This window comes from Rutilus rutilus (genome assembly GCF_951802725.1).
Source record: "Rutilus rutilus genome assembly, chromosome: 5".
In the NCBI taxonomy this organism is placed as follows: Eukaryota; Metazoa; Chordata; class Actinopteri; order Cypriniformes; family Leuciscidae; genus Rutilus; species Rutilus rutilus.
This window is the reverse complement of record NC_140213.1, coordinates 13676540-13691538: the sequence shown is the minus strand read 5'-3', so window position 1 is coordinate 13691538 and position 14999 is coordinate 13676540. Positions and strand designations below refer to the sequence as shown.

General features: G+C 37.5%; 2 protein-coding genes across 2 annotated transcripts in view; both read right to left on the bottom strand.

Annotated features, from left to right (window-relative positions):
- Nucleotides 1–651: 651 nt before the first annotated feature.
- irf8 (interferon regulatory factor 8) lies at nucleotides 652–5619 on the bottom strand. Its single transcript, XM_084409016.1, has 8 exons — nucleotides 5346–5619; nucleotides 4674–4857; nucleotides 4389–4465; nucleotides 4138–4246; nucleotides 3878–3919; nucleotides 2884–3270; nucleotides 2206–2321; nucleotides 652–1299 (listed from the first exon to the last, which is right to left on the bottom strand). The coding sequence occupies exons 1-8, from the start codon at nucleotides 5511–5513 to the stop codon at nucleotides 1108–1110; spliced, it is 1275 nt and encodes a 424-aa protein (XP_084265142.1). The 5' UTR covers nucleotides 5514–5619; the 3' UTR covers nucleotides 652–1107.
- A 1188-nt stretch (nucleotides 5620–6807) lies between these two features.
- Nucleotides 6808–14999, bottom strand: part of dusp22a (dual specificity phosphatase 22a) — a 96448-nt gene continuing 88256 nt past the window's right edge. Inside the window, exon 7 of the mRNA XM_084409017.1 lies at nucleotides 6808–7486. Coding sequence (XP_084265143.1) covers nucleotides 7304–7486 — 183 coding nt within the window. The 3' untranslated portion in view covers nucleotides 6808–7303. The remainder of the gene's footprint in view (nucleotides 7487–14999) is intronic.

Genomic DNA, 14999 nt, shown 5'->3' with positions numbered 1-14999 from the left:
TGGTGCACAGGCCCTGGTGGTGCACTAGCAACTACCACTGTTGACTGTCCATTTCACGTTTTAAAGTGTCAACAACATGTCAACTACAACACCTTCATGTACACATGCAAGCCAAATATCATAAATGACTTTAAATTGTACATAGACCTTTTGGAACAAACTAAAAACATAAAAGCACTGAAAATATTTTAAATGCAATGAAATGTATGCAACTTTTTTCCTGGCAGCTGATGTTCTTAATAATATGACTATGCAATACCCATTGTACTTGTGGCATTAAAAAAATTGTCCCACTTTAAATTAGGTGTCTTTAACTACTATTTCCTAACATTTCAATTACTCATTTAATACAATGCACTTATTGTGTGTATGTTTTTACATTGTACTTATATTTAAAAAAATACCTGCATGTAATTACAGCTGTAATAAATTTCTGTAATTACATCTATCTAAACTTTAACTTACCCTTAAACCTACCCATACCCCCAAACCTGTCCTTAACTTTACCCGTATCCACCTTAATAGCAGCAAAAGCATGAACATGAACACAAGTACATTGTACTTATTTTTGATGCAAGTACATAGTAGTTAAGGACACCTAAACGTGTGACAGCTAGTACACACAATTTATAGATCAGTTAGACAACCAGCTTATCAAAATAATTTCTTTAATTATACATAGATTTCTCATTTAACATTTATTGTGCATTCAACTCATTTCTAAAAAAATAATAGAAAAAATCAATATAAAAATCAATATAAAAATGAAAGATAGTAAAACCTATCAACTTTACAGTGCATAGTAAAAAGAAATTAACAGAGAAATTTCAAATGTTTAGGGCAAAATCAATATAAAAAAAGTAATATATACAGAGTTAAAAAAAAGAAATTCACTTTCCTCTAACAAATGAGTATGTAATCCCTGAGAACATTGCAAACCTTCTGTCAGATGCTGTTTTCAGCCTTGAGAGAACAGGATGCTATGCACAGATAGCACACCTAAAGGTCAATCGTTTTCTTTATGTAATGACAATGTAAAAGCATCATTTTGGGTTGTGAACATGAACTGACTCATTATTTGAGACAAGACTGGCTCAGAGTTCTGCCTCAGACTGGAATCGGCAGGTTGTCCCTGAAACAGGAAGCTTGTTGGGGAACCGGGTAGCTGCACAGATCCTGATATATGCGAGCCATCTGATCACTGGCCATGTCATCTGAGATCTCCAAATTCCCACTGCTATACTGGGATCGCCGGGCGGTCACTGTATCCACCAGTTGCTGACAGTTCAATGCTGTGATCTGTTTGGATAAAGAATTAGGTTATTCCTGTGTTTCATAGTGTTTTCAATTCAGGTAATTAAGAAAATGAATAGAAACATGTGAAAAGAAGATAATTGTATACAAGTAACCTAACAAATGTAATTCATATTAAGAAATTAGTCTTTAAGGTTCAGTTTAACACTTTACAATAAGGTTCAATAAGTTAATGCACTAGGTATCGTACACTAAAAATGAACAACAACTTTTTACAGCTTTAATTAATCTAGGTTAATGATAATGATAACACTTTACAATAAGGTCTCGTTTGTTAACATTAGTTGATGTATTAACTAACGAACTAACAATGAACATTTGTTACAGTATTTATTAATCTTTGTTAATGTTAGTTAATAACAATACAGCTATTCATTGTTTGTTCATGTTAGTTCACAGTGCATTACCTAATGTTAACAAATACAACATTTGATTTTAATAATGTATTAGTAAATGTTGAAATTAATATTAACTAAGATTAATAAATGCTGTAGAAGTACTGTTCATTCTTAGTCCATGTTAGCCAAAGTAGTTAACTAATGTTAACTAATGAAACCTTATTGTTACCATGTTAATTTATAAATCTACTATTTTTTAATAATACATTAATATAAATAGCTAATTCATACATCTAAAAATCTATTAGTATATGTAAAATTTTACATTTACTTAGATTAATAAATGCTGTAAAATAATGATCCATTGTTAGTTCAGGATACCTACATTAACAAATTGAACTTCACTCTAAAGTGTTAGTTTTATTTATTTATTTTATTTATACAAATTATTTTAACATAATAGAAAGAAAGCTTGTTTTAATATCATGAATTGGAGAATACACTAAATTAGATCATTCATGTTTGTAAATATAATATATTTTATATGAATTACCTGCACAATGATTAATTTGCTCTTGACAGTGCTGAAATCATTAAACTCTTCCCCAAAGCAAAGCATGATGGTGGGCTCTGGAGGGTGACAATGACCCTCTTGATATAACTGCAGTGCTGCAAGAAAATAAAACAAACAAATGTAAATATTTCTTGTTTTTATGTGTGATCTAAATCTTATCAGTTGTTGATTAGTACATAATTAATAAATCAGGTCAATTGTATTTCAATAATAAGGACAAAAAATAAATTGGGTTACACTTTATTTTAAGTTGTTTTTGTTACAGTGTTATTATATATTTAAGTACTGAGTAATATTAAGCAACTACATGTACTTACTATAGGGTTAGGGTAGGATTATGATTTGGTTGAGGGTTAGTTGCATGTAATTATGCATCATTTACTGTTATTACTATGGTAAGTACATGTAACATATGTAACAAGGACACTGTAAAATAAAGTGTTACCATGAATTGATAAACTAAACTCATACATAAAAAATATTTTATTTTTTATTAAGAGTTATTTACTTTGACGATAACTTCAATGATCTTTCAGTACCTTATATATACTACATATACTGACATGCAATTGTGAATGTATTTCAACAGTCTAGTACTGAAATAGACTTTTACAAAAAATCTGGAGTTATAACATGTCTAGAAGGATCTTTGTTTACCTTGCAGGAACCTGGCAGTGTCAAAGATCTTCACCACAGCATCTCGCTCTAGTTTGCCAGGGTTGGGGTTGTACTGAGTATCCTGGCCACTCCAGAATACTCTGCTCTGACACAGACGCTTGATAAAGATGCCCTCTCGGTTGGCACGCAGCAGTACGCCACGCTCCAAGTGACTGAAGAGCTTACGGGTGACATGACGCTGGCGTTCGTTCTCAATGAGGTCAACGGACGGAAAGCGGATGTTCTGGAGGCTGTCCGGTCCATACAAGAAGCCATTAGCCAAAGGGGGCTGACAGGGGGAGATACGGCATCCCTCTGGATGAGTGGTAACCATGCTGCCTACCAGCCGACCTCCATAGTAGAAACCGATCATCATCTGAGAGAATGCTGGAGGCATGGAGAAATTTGCGGTCAATCATCCCACTCAAACAACAGTAAGATAACAAGGAGTTAAAACAGGGTTCTGAGGGTTTTCCATGATTTTTCTATAGTCAACTCTATTTACTTGGGAGGATTTTAAAAATGAATATATACAAAGAGATAATGTTCTCTTCAAAGTATATATATACACCATGACATTTCCAGGTTTTCCATAGAAGTAGGAACCCTAAAATTATTAATTAATTAATCAAATGCTAAATTAATTCTACCATGGTCACTCTGGGTATGGAGGCTATAAAAGATGATGACAATTAAAAAAGTAAAAAAAATATTTTTTGGGGACACTCATGGCCTAATGGTTAGAGAGTCAGTTGCGGGTTTGCAAAGCACCTAACTCCCAATTGCGCCACGGCAAAATGGCTGCCCATTGCTCCGGGTGTGTGTGTTCTTTCACTACTCACTACTCCTAATGTGTGTGCACTAACTTGGATGGGTTAAATGCAGGGGAAAATTCTGAGTATGAGTTACCATACTTGGTCTTCACATGTCACTTTCACTTTTTCACTTTACATACAACAGAAAACACAACACATACACAACAGAAATTACATACCAGCACTGAATGTCCCTGCAGGATCCTGATGAACAACAGCAGCTGTGAATGTACATAAAACACATCAATATGAACACAAATGAGAAATTAGTCAATCTTACACTGTGTGTAGCATGTAAATGTGCAGCAGTGTTATTTTTACAATTTCTATTTATTATTTTTGAAATCAGTTCTCAAGAAAGTACTTATATTACATTTACTCTTATCTTCTTTCCTAAAAATTATTAAAATGTAAAGAAACAAGTCATAATCAGTGGTACCATTGTGAGATCCTTGCTGCCACCATTCCTGCACTGAAATCATGTTACTGCCTTCATCCAGGGGAGAATGACTACGCTTCAGGATGCCAATGTATTCCTCATTTGAAGACTGCACACAAGCATTTTGTAGACATGAGTCATCAGAAAATGTTCACCACAGTCCACAATAAATCTTTAATCCCCTCAATTCCTTCATCCTTCATCATTCTAAAGGAAAACAGAGCAGTTAACAGGTGGAGAAATGACAATACCTCTTTAGTAGGTCCATCCAGGTCTGGTGAGCAGCCCATGACATTGGGGTCAATGTCAGTGATTGTGCCTTTACCCACTACAAAATAAAATATATGCCATTAATTCACTTAAATTGTAAAGACAATGGGATATTTAGATAAATAGTAAAGGCTCACTCCGTAGAGTCACTGAACTTCTTTTAATGTATGCCTGTAAGAATTTGCCTCTGTGCTATTTCTAATGTTTCTTGGAAAAGAAAAACAAAGCACACACACACAGAGACACACACACACACACACACATACACTTCTGTTCCTCCTCTGGCACAATCCGGTACACTTTGTAAGGCTCAGAGATGTCAAGCTGGGATCGGTCAGTAACTTCCTCAAAATCTGGGCTCTTGTTGAGTGCACAGCGCAATCTGGTCTTCCATGTCGCTGGTTCAGCTTTATCCCCCTCCTTAAACTTCCCTTTAAATATCGCCCACGCCTGTGAAAACACATGCTTAGTCAGACATCACCACAACATCAGAATTACTCTAAAGAAATAGACTTGTAAGGTAACTGAGAAGCTGAATATGGTGCACATTAGTAGAATGATAGAATGATATTTGATGATTCTTGATGAGAGAATGAATCTTTTTTTCTTTTTTTTTAGAATGATATACAAACAGGCAAATTATTTAATTAATATAATAACTATAAAAAATATCATTTAGACCCCCACCAACCAATATTTACTGTAAGAAGAAAAGAAAAATAGTGGGACCTATTCTTCCGCTGGTTTTAACATCATTAGTTAATTTAAACATAAGATACACATTTAGATGTTACACTTGTGGAACCTTTTGTGTACCCTATGACATCATCTAAATACATAGAATTTTATGATCTACATATTACAAAATAATGGTATACTTTTATCAAACAAACATACACCATTATTATTATTATTATTATTATTAAATTAACGCTTACTTTGAAAATGGACGCATCCACTTCTTGGTTGTAGTCTTGTTTTCCTGCATGTTTCCAAGGGATTCGAAACATGGTGTGTTTCTCATCCTCCCATAGCAGTCCATTATATATGTTACTGTTTATCTGTTCTATAAGCCACTGTTTCAGTCTGCGACCACCCGGATTCATCCTTTACACTCTTACTTAACTCTTATGCCGTTACAGCGGGCTGCTGAGGAATATACATTTCACATTCACAACTATCCACGCAGCTTTATTTATAATGAAAAGGACACCCGCTCAAGTGAATAAAGAATGTCGAGACAGCGGATTGGTCTGCGCAACGCCCAGGCGTCCAATCACTACGCGTTATGGTGGGCGATATATGAATATGTAAATTGAATTCTGTGAAGCGGACGCATTTACAAGAAATCTCAGTCTAGTTCTGGAGGTGTGAAGTGACCTGAGGGGTAAGAGGGGAATGAGTCTTTACAGGCTCAACCTCTTGATACCTAAACCCAGAAACTGAAGTTTCCTAAATATCCCACAGGTTGGATCTGAAGATAAATATCCTAAAAATAAAACACTTGTTAATATGCCAGTATATAGCCTATAAATCTTTGATGCAGGTTTGATTTAAGGGATTTCAGGAATTTGGTTTGTTCAAACCATCAATGGTTATGGCATTCTTGATGAGTTTAAGGTTTATGTACACATACTGTACATAAACCTTAAACTATTCAGATTATGAATCATTATACAGCATACAGCAACAGTTGTCTATTTCATGCTACAAACATGTTATGTGAATTAACATTGTTTGTCCTATCGTAGTTATCTAAAAAAGTATATCTTAATTGGAAAGCAAACAAATGTTTCACATGACTCAAATGGTTGTGGTTCATCATCAGAGCATCCATAGATTTAATAATGAACAGTTAAATAAAGCCTGATTGTGGTGGCATGTTCTGAAATGGTTGACATCTCATGTCAAAGCCACGTCTAACCTGCTGTCAGGAAGTTTAAAGATCATGTGGAAACCATAAAAAGCGGATCTTGGAAAGGTGAGGTCGTATGCTGGTGGTGTGTTTGAGGATATGAGCACAGGTAGTGGTCGTCGTGAAGGAGTTTTCTCTTTAAGACAGTTTGAGAGGAAGCTGAACATGACAGGATTAATGAAAATAAGTCATTCTTACTGGTTCAACACAGTGTGAAGTAGGGCTAGGCAATAATATAGCTAAATTGGTAATGTAATCTATATATAAAGTAATAAACTTTTTTTTTGTGTGTGTGTGGGGGGGGGGGGGGGGTCTTAGCAGGCAAGTAAAAAGTGCATTCAAATCATTGTGATTTATACCATGTTGCTTGATGTATAGTAAAGTATATAATATACACAAAGGAAAAATACATCGTTTATGTCTGTGTTTTTCATAAAGAAGTTACTTTGTTGTTATTTTAACTAAACCCAATTCATCATAAGGTTCTCACATTAACGTAATAATAATGGGCTAAATATAAGCTCTATAATGTGTGTGTATATATATATATATAAAATAAAAAGAATAAATCATACAATAGCAGTCCAAATACTACATTTAATAAGGCTACTTAAATGTTTTAGTGTAGTTTATCATTTAAATATTATTTATACCATAATTTCAAAGTAATCATTTCATAATTTCATACATTTTGATAAAATGCAACAATTATGGTGACTCAAGCTATCAGACTCAAGCAACTTATTAAGGGATTTAATGAAAAAAGAAAAAGAAATTCCCTTTGAATCATAGTGCTTAATGATCTCAAGATGAATCTGAACACTTCAGAGTGCTCACATTAGCATGGCTAGAAAATAAAGGCGAGTGCTCTGCAATCTCTCTTTTGAAATGAACTGCATATGTGGAACTGCCTCACATGCCATTACTGTCCAGCTAGGGTTAAAGCATGTGGTAAAGCAGAGACTGGTGTCATGTCTGCTTTCATCTGTTGCTGCCTGATGCACTGTATTGGTTGCAGGATAGAGGGTAAATGCGAGAGCTCTGGCTCATCCACTCTGGATCATTTTGTCGCCCCTGTTCTGCATATAGACTCAGTAAAGCTTTGACTTGTTCCTGGTCTTCAAAGGGGCTGGGTGTATAGCTGGCCCGCAACCATGCCCGGTACTGAAAGAGGGAGAGAGAGAAAGCAATTGTGTTAACCTGCTCTGTCATCAAAACCAGAACAGACTGAAGGTTGTGGTATTACTCAGAGACGACAGCTTATTTTCAGTTGCTGTGCATGGTTTGGGGTAGAGACAAAAAAGGGAAATCATAACATCGTTCTGTATGCCATTTTAATATGTCAAATGTTTTCCTGATGTCTAACTGAAAGTAGATTTGTGTTGTCAGGGGCCGTTCTCTGTTGTACTGGGGCAACCTCAGTGACTCAACTGCGTTTCTTTACATAAACAAAAACTCAAAAGTTGAGTGACAATCTTTCATTTGCTCATTAAAAGGACGGCCCCATGCAAATGCCTACTGGAAACAGGCTTTTCTGGAAAATCTTAAACACACAAGAAATTAATTGGTTAGAAATCAGTTTCACTTTTGGTCACAATGCCCTGATTAAATGTTGAACAAAAATGAATTGATCAAACCAGAATCACTCCCTCAATAAGTGTTGGTATGGCAGTGGCTGAATGGTATGACAGATTTTTTCCTAGGAATCCCATGCAGGGTTTTCATCTGGGAATGGCATCACAATGTTTTAATAAAAGCTCTGTTTAAATAACCTTATCCTCACATCACCCCCTATCATCAGTAGGTTATTTTCCACAGAAATCTGTATCATCCATTAGGAACACACCATCTCAGCATGCATTCATGTATTTAACAGTCTAGTGCAGTGCAGCTATGTCATGTCTTGAGGAGGGAGTTGGGAATTCCCTGGCACATAGCCCTGCTCAGGGTCTGTGCTGGAATAGAGTGGGAGGACAGACATCCGGTTAGTTTCCAGGCAGACTGTCCTAACTAGTTTATGCATGCCACACAACATTTTTTCACATGTTGTACACTAATACATCCTCATACTTAGAGCCATTTTTTAATCACTAATATCCTAAATAACTTAAACAACTGACTGCAAAAATATATTTGTTACAAATGTACACTGTTAAAACACACACTTGACTATTTTTCTTATCTTAAAAATCATCTTATCTAAAGGCTTATGCTAAAAAATGCTTGACATTGGTTTAGACAAATATACATTGAATGAATTTTGAAGTAAAATTCAGCCAACAAGTGTCCAGTGTAGATGGGCACAGCAACTCCTTCAGTACTGCTTAAAAAGCATGCCAGGATACCAAAAGATGGGAGAAAAAAAGTATTAATAGTGATAATTAGTAGGTGTGTGTGTGGTTCTGGTATATGCTGTGGGGACATTTTTTTGGTCCCCATGAGGAAAACAGCTTATAAATCATACTAAATTATGTTTTTTGAAAATGTAAAAATGCAGAAAGTTTTCTGTTATGGGTAGGTTTAGGTTGACCCCAAGAAAAAAAAAAAAATAATACTATGGAAGTCAATGGGGTACGTCAACTGTTTGGTTACTGACATTCTTCAGAATATCTCCTTTTGTGTTCAGCAGAAGAAAGAAATTCATACAGGTTTGAAACAACTTGAGGGTGAGTAAATGATGACAGAATTTTCATTTTTAAGTGAGCTATTCCTTTAAGGGGATATAATATATAATTTGTACAGTATATAAATCATTATGTCTATGGAATGTCCCCATAAAACATGGAAACCCAAAGTGTGTGTGTGTGTGTGTGTGTGTGTGTGTGTGTGTGTGTGTGTGTGTGTGTGTGTGTGTGTGTGTGTGTGAGTGGTTCAGGTAAACCCTACGTTTGTCCCTACAAAATGTCCACACAAAGACAGCAATATCCGAAATACTTGTCGTTGTGGGGATATTTTAGGTCCCCATGAGGAAAACAGCTTATAAATCACACTAAGTGATGTTTTTTGAACATGTAAAAATGCACAAGGTTTTCTGTGATGGGTAGGTTTAGGGGATAGAATATACAGTTTGTACAGTATAAAAATGATTGCCACCTATGGAAAGTCCCCATAAAACATGGAAACGCAACCTATGTGTGTACAGTGGATATAAAAATTCGATACACCCCTGTTAAAAAGGGCTGTTTTTTTGTAACGCAAAAATTAAAATAATAATAATAATAATAATATCAGAACATTTATACATTTATTGCAATCTATGCAATTCCACTGAAAACCAAAGCCAAACATTTCAGAGATTTTTTTTTTTTTAAATAAGGCCTAAAAAAACATTTAGTTTGGTTCCGGTTTCCGACCGACCCTGTCAATTTATGTGCGACCCAAATTTATTTTATGAGCTTGGGGAAGAAATAATACAAATTAAATAAATAACATAGCCAGCGATGTGGTGTCGATCCCCACTCACCAGCTTGGTTCGGTTGTCGGTGGTGTCATGTCGTTTTTTCAGTACAGGTATTTAGCACTGAAGTCCGCCCCAGAGCCAGATTCTATGCCCTCCACGGCTCAAAGTACACCGACTCCGTCCGCATTCGAGATGCTGTTTCGTGCACAGCAACTTACTCATTTGCCCCCGCCGAAAGTTGTATAGACCAAAAAAGACGAGCTGAACAATGACATTCTGGGGAGCCTGCGGACCCGGGGAGTTGGCTTTTTTCTTCCAGAGAGCACAAACCAAGGCTCATTTTTGCTGACGGTAAGTTAATTATAATATTTGAATTATGGTATTATGACATTTGTTAAAGAGTTCCACTTTTCTACTTTAGCCACAGGCTCTCGTAATATATGTTTCATATCATATCATATCATATCATATCATAATCAATTTGTATGCATATAGGGCCTACACATAAAGGCTACATATAGTAAAAATATTAAAATTGTTTCGTGTTAGGCAGAATAGTAGAAGCTACATCACAATGTTAACTTGAATAGGTGTTAGTCACAATGTTAACTTGAATAGGCTTCACACATGCATCTGATCCTTCTAGGCCTACAGTAGACTTACTTCACTCTTGAGCCATGTATTAAACATATCTGTGCAATATACACTTTTGTTGTATTTGTACTAAAATGAAATGTATAAAAATTTATAAAAGAGTCATATTAAAGGTCCCATGACATGAAATTGTCACTTTCTGAGGTTTTTTAACATTAATATGAGGTCCCCTAGCCTGTATATGGTCCCCAAGTTTCTAGAAATTTGAATCGGTGTAAATCGAGCTTTTGCTATCTTTCTCTGCCTTTGAAAAAATGGAGGCTCAATCAGGCTGATCTTGAATCTCCTCCTTATGACGTCATAAGGAGAAATGTTACCTCCCCTTTCTCTGCTTTGCCCGCCCAGAGAATATTTCCTGACCTTGAGAAAATGAGCTAGGAAGTAGGAACGCGCGTGCGCGATTTTAGTTTGTCCACGAGAAAGAAGTGGCTTTTGAGCGAGCGAATAATTGCTCAATAACTGGATGTACAAATGAACACCGAAGCCTTCATCCAAGCCCCAGAAGAACCAGTGGATTAATTTCATTTTCTCTGGAAATGCGCCGACACAACTTCCCAAAGTTTTGCATGTCTGCGGCAAACATTTCACCGACGACTGTTCCCTCAACTTGGGTCAATACAGAGCTGGGCTTGCTGAACGTCTGAAACTAAAGTCTGGATCAGTACCAACTCTCTTTGGCTCAGCTACACACCTCGGACAAGCAAGTCAACTAAGGATATATAAGTGTGTTGCTTGTTTACTGTTTATGGTTACCTAGCTTGTTACACGTAGAATGTGGACACACTGTAAAGCGAGTGTTGTACACTTCTTTGTTATTTGGATAATCGTTTTCCTGTTGGTTATATGGTGCGTGCGATATCCGCATTTCAAGATTGCAGAGCTTGATGTAATTGTAATAAGATAAATTACAGACGTTACAGATCTCTGTACTAGAACATCTAGGCACAATAAACAGTTTTCCCCCCATGCTATATATATATATATATATATATATATATATATATATATATATATATATATATATATATACATACATACTTTTATATATATTACTTTTAATATATATGAAATATAAATTATGTAAACAAATAAATTATGTAATATCATTTTGTCGTTTCATAGATCTAATTTTAAGTATTATTGTTATTCACTAAAGTACCGTATCCAGACATAATATTTTAAACTAACCATTCGGAAACGTCCTGCTGGTGCCGCTGAGTTGCAACTTCTTCATCCGTTGCTTCTCCATCTGGATCCGATTCTGGGTCGAACTGAAATGCTTGAACGACTGCGTGTCTTCGTGCCATTGCAATACATCCAACGTAAACATGCATGGTACCGTTGCTCAATAGTATGTTCCTTCCTGCAAGATGGTCATTAAGGCCACACCCAGCCTCCACCTTGCGCCGCCTTTCTACTCCTCATTAACATTTAAAGCTACAGACACCGAAACGGCCCATCTAAAGGAAGCTCATTCTGGGACTGGCTTGTAGTGGCTATAATTCTGCACCAAGGCAGAATTTTTGGAAAAAGATTTCAGATACAGTACTAGGGACCACTAATGCCTATATTAAAGCATACAAAAAGTAGCATGTCATGGGACCTTTAAAAAACAACTTTAATATTAAATTCCTGTCACCATTTTGTTTCTTTGTATTTTCAGACACTAACAAATTGCCTTTGGTACATCACAAACCAGCAGACTGTGATACGTGATGTGTCTCACCATGACGGAGATGTGATTCCTGTTCCATCATGCTGGAGCTTTGAAGGATACAATGAAGTGAAGAGGAAAAAAAATAAGGAGCAACCCATGTGTGCTGCCTTTCTGAAGAGTCACTACTAAGCCCTGTTGTCTTTGTGTGAACGACCATACATGTCCTCAACTGATGCATGGAGAGCACTGAAGGAGGACCTTTTCAGTCTTGCCACCTGCCTTCGCAACTATGTGGAGTACCTGGAGAGGAAGAGTGATACTACATCTGCAAATCATAGCTCAAGTAAACCTGTCAGAGTTGTATCTAAAAACATTTCTGTGACACACCACAAAAACACCCTTGAGGTGGCTGCAAGGTACCAGTTGCTGGACAATGTTATGTGTCAAACAGATCCTCTAACGCCTGTGCTCCTGGATGAGACTGTACACCCGGAGGAACCGTTTGCAAGTTCATGGCACAGATTTGACTTCATCAACAGAATCCAGCTGTCTGTACCTGTCGATGTGCTGAAATACCAACCTGGGGGCAGCAAGACTGGCATCACCTTTCTGTGGAAAGTGGAAAGGACCAGAACACCATTCGAGTTGTCAGTTCTCTGCTGCCATTTCTCCCACAGTACCACACCAGGTACATGAAAAAAAGAATTCAAGAGGAAGGTAGCGAACGTGGCTAGGGTGACACCAAGCATTGTAGAGGCAATCTATCAGGAAATCTCCCATGATTCAGGAAAGCCCCATCGAATCCTCTCATGAATCAGCACATCCAAGTGGCTCTCCTGGGAGAGGCTGGCATTATTGTCGACTTGCGCATCCTTAACAGTGGTCGTCCTGGTGACAACTTTGAGGAATTCTTCTCTAAGATGGAAGAAGCAGTCAATGAAGTCACTGCAGCAGATGATCGGAGACATGGCACTGCCCACTAGGGTGGTCCTTATCAAGTCAAAAAAATTTTTTTTGCAAAATGTTAGTGTCTTAACCTCTTAAACTGTTCCTTTTAACTTCAAAATTGGAAATATGCAAAAATTTTGACAAAAAAAAAAAAAGATATCTAGAGGTAGCTCAATCATGTGGAAGATTGCCTATGTTAAGCTGTGCGGTGTTATTGTGATATGCAAGTAATATTAAAAGTTGCTGCAAATGAACTACATTTTCATGACAACAATCTCAAAAAAAGCACAAAGTTTTCAACAATCCCTCATTTCTGATGCTCAGCAGCCAGTGTTGACTTTTTGCAGTCTGGATAGATCCGTCATTGATCTTCCACCACATGAAGGAGAAACTGCAATTGTTCTTCAGAGTGTGTGAATCAGAGCCACTCCTCTCTCGGCGTGATCATTGACTACTTTCATTGCATGTATAATTGCCTGTGCCTCCTGATAATCTGCTTGATTCGGCCAAAGTTCCGGGTCAATTTCAAGGAACGTAATGTAATTTTTTAAACCAAAAAATGTGCTCTAAACCCAAACAATAACCAAGGTGATCATCAATAGAAATATGTATTGATTCCACCAGGAAAGGTAAATCTGCTAAACCAGGTCATGGATGGATTAATTTGGATTTAGGTTCTACAATAAGTAAACTGAGATATGCATCTAAAATACATATTTAGGAATATATGGAGCATATGGAATATGTGGAGATTTTTGGGGAATTTTACTAGCCAGGTACAATACCAATTCAAATGATCGTTTTTTTACGAAAATCATCAAAATCTCAGAAATTTTAAAGCTATTGAGCTACCAGTAATTATTATGTTACTGCCATAAAAATTGGCATGCTGTATTTTCTTATATAAAGGAACAATTTGAAGGGTTAAGAGCATGACAATTGGAGACTTTAAAAATAAGGACCACCCTACTGCCCACCTGTCACAGTGGTTGTCGCTAGAGGATCTCATTGAACAGGTGAAGTCCAAATGCGCTGAAGGAACCAGGGTGCCCAGCAAAGCCCTTGTGAGATTGCAATTTGCACCACAGAATCCCTACACCCGGAGAGCCTTGACCTTCACTTCACGCTTTGAACTGAAGTACAAGATCCAGCGAAGACAGCTCCGAGCATCTCACCCTGATGCACACTTCTGTGCTGCACTCTTCAAGTTCTTGCATCTACGCATGTATCAGCTGCGTTCAGACATATTTGTCTTATTCATCTGCAATAAGGCCAAGATTCCGGCTGGAGAACCAGGGGAGCCTGTGTCCACCGGTGTCCAAGGTCGACACTCAATCGCGGCTTCAACCAGCCAACTAGCAGCACTGGACCATGACTTGACGAACAAGGGATCCATCACATCCACAGTATACATGCAACCCAATGTCCCTAGTCAGCCAGAGGGTTCATGGTACAGTGGCAAGGTAAAGATATCGTGGTGCAGGACTCCGTCTTCCAAAAGTCTACAGCATACAGCATACAGCAGCAACAGTAAAGCTCGCACAGGAAGACCCTTCAGGATGGAAACCAATCCATGTCAAATACAGTGATGGTGGAACAGACCATCGCATACTGGTCAAAGTTCAGCTCAGTCTGATTGCAATATTTAAGATGCTAGAACTGGACATGCTCATTGCCTGCAGAGCAGCTCCAGGCCAGAGCTGGCAGAATCCAGTTGAGAGGGTGATGGCTTTACTCAACATCGGCCTGCAGAACTGTGCATTGGAGAGAGACAAGACAGCAGAGGACATGGAAAACCTGCTGAAGAGGTGCAGTTCTATGGCAGAGATCCGCAAAGCTGGCGAGAAAAACCCACAGCTTGCTGAGGCTTGGAACACTTCAGTTGCGCCAGTGCTGGACACAGTGGCAGGACGCTTTAGTCGGCTGTCGTTAAAGGGAGAGCCAATCACGATCATAGATGCGGTCACAGATGCAGAGGAAGATTCTGTCATGCAGGTTATCTCCACACTCTTCCCAGC

Excerpts from the sequence above, each read along its gene's own strand:
- irf8 (XM_084409016.1), bottom strand. The coding sequence starts at position 5,513 with ATGAATCCGGGTGGTCGCAGACTGAAACAGTGGCTTATAGAACAGATA. Across the intron at positions 4,466-4,673 it reads GCCAGAGGAGGAACAGAAGT|TGGGTAAAGGCACAATCACT; the intron begins GTATGTGTGTGT and ends TTTATTTTGTAG. Across the intron at positions 4,247-4,388 it reads TGGATGGACCTACTAAAGAG|TCTTCAAATGAGGAATACAT; the intron begins GTATTGTCATTT and ends GCTTGTGTGCAG.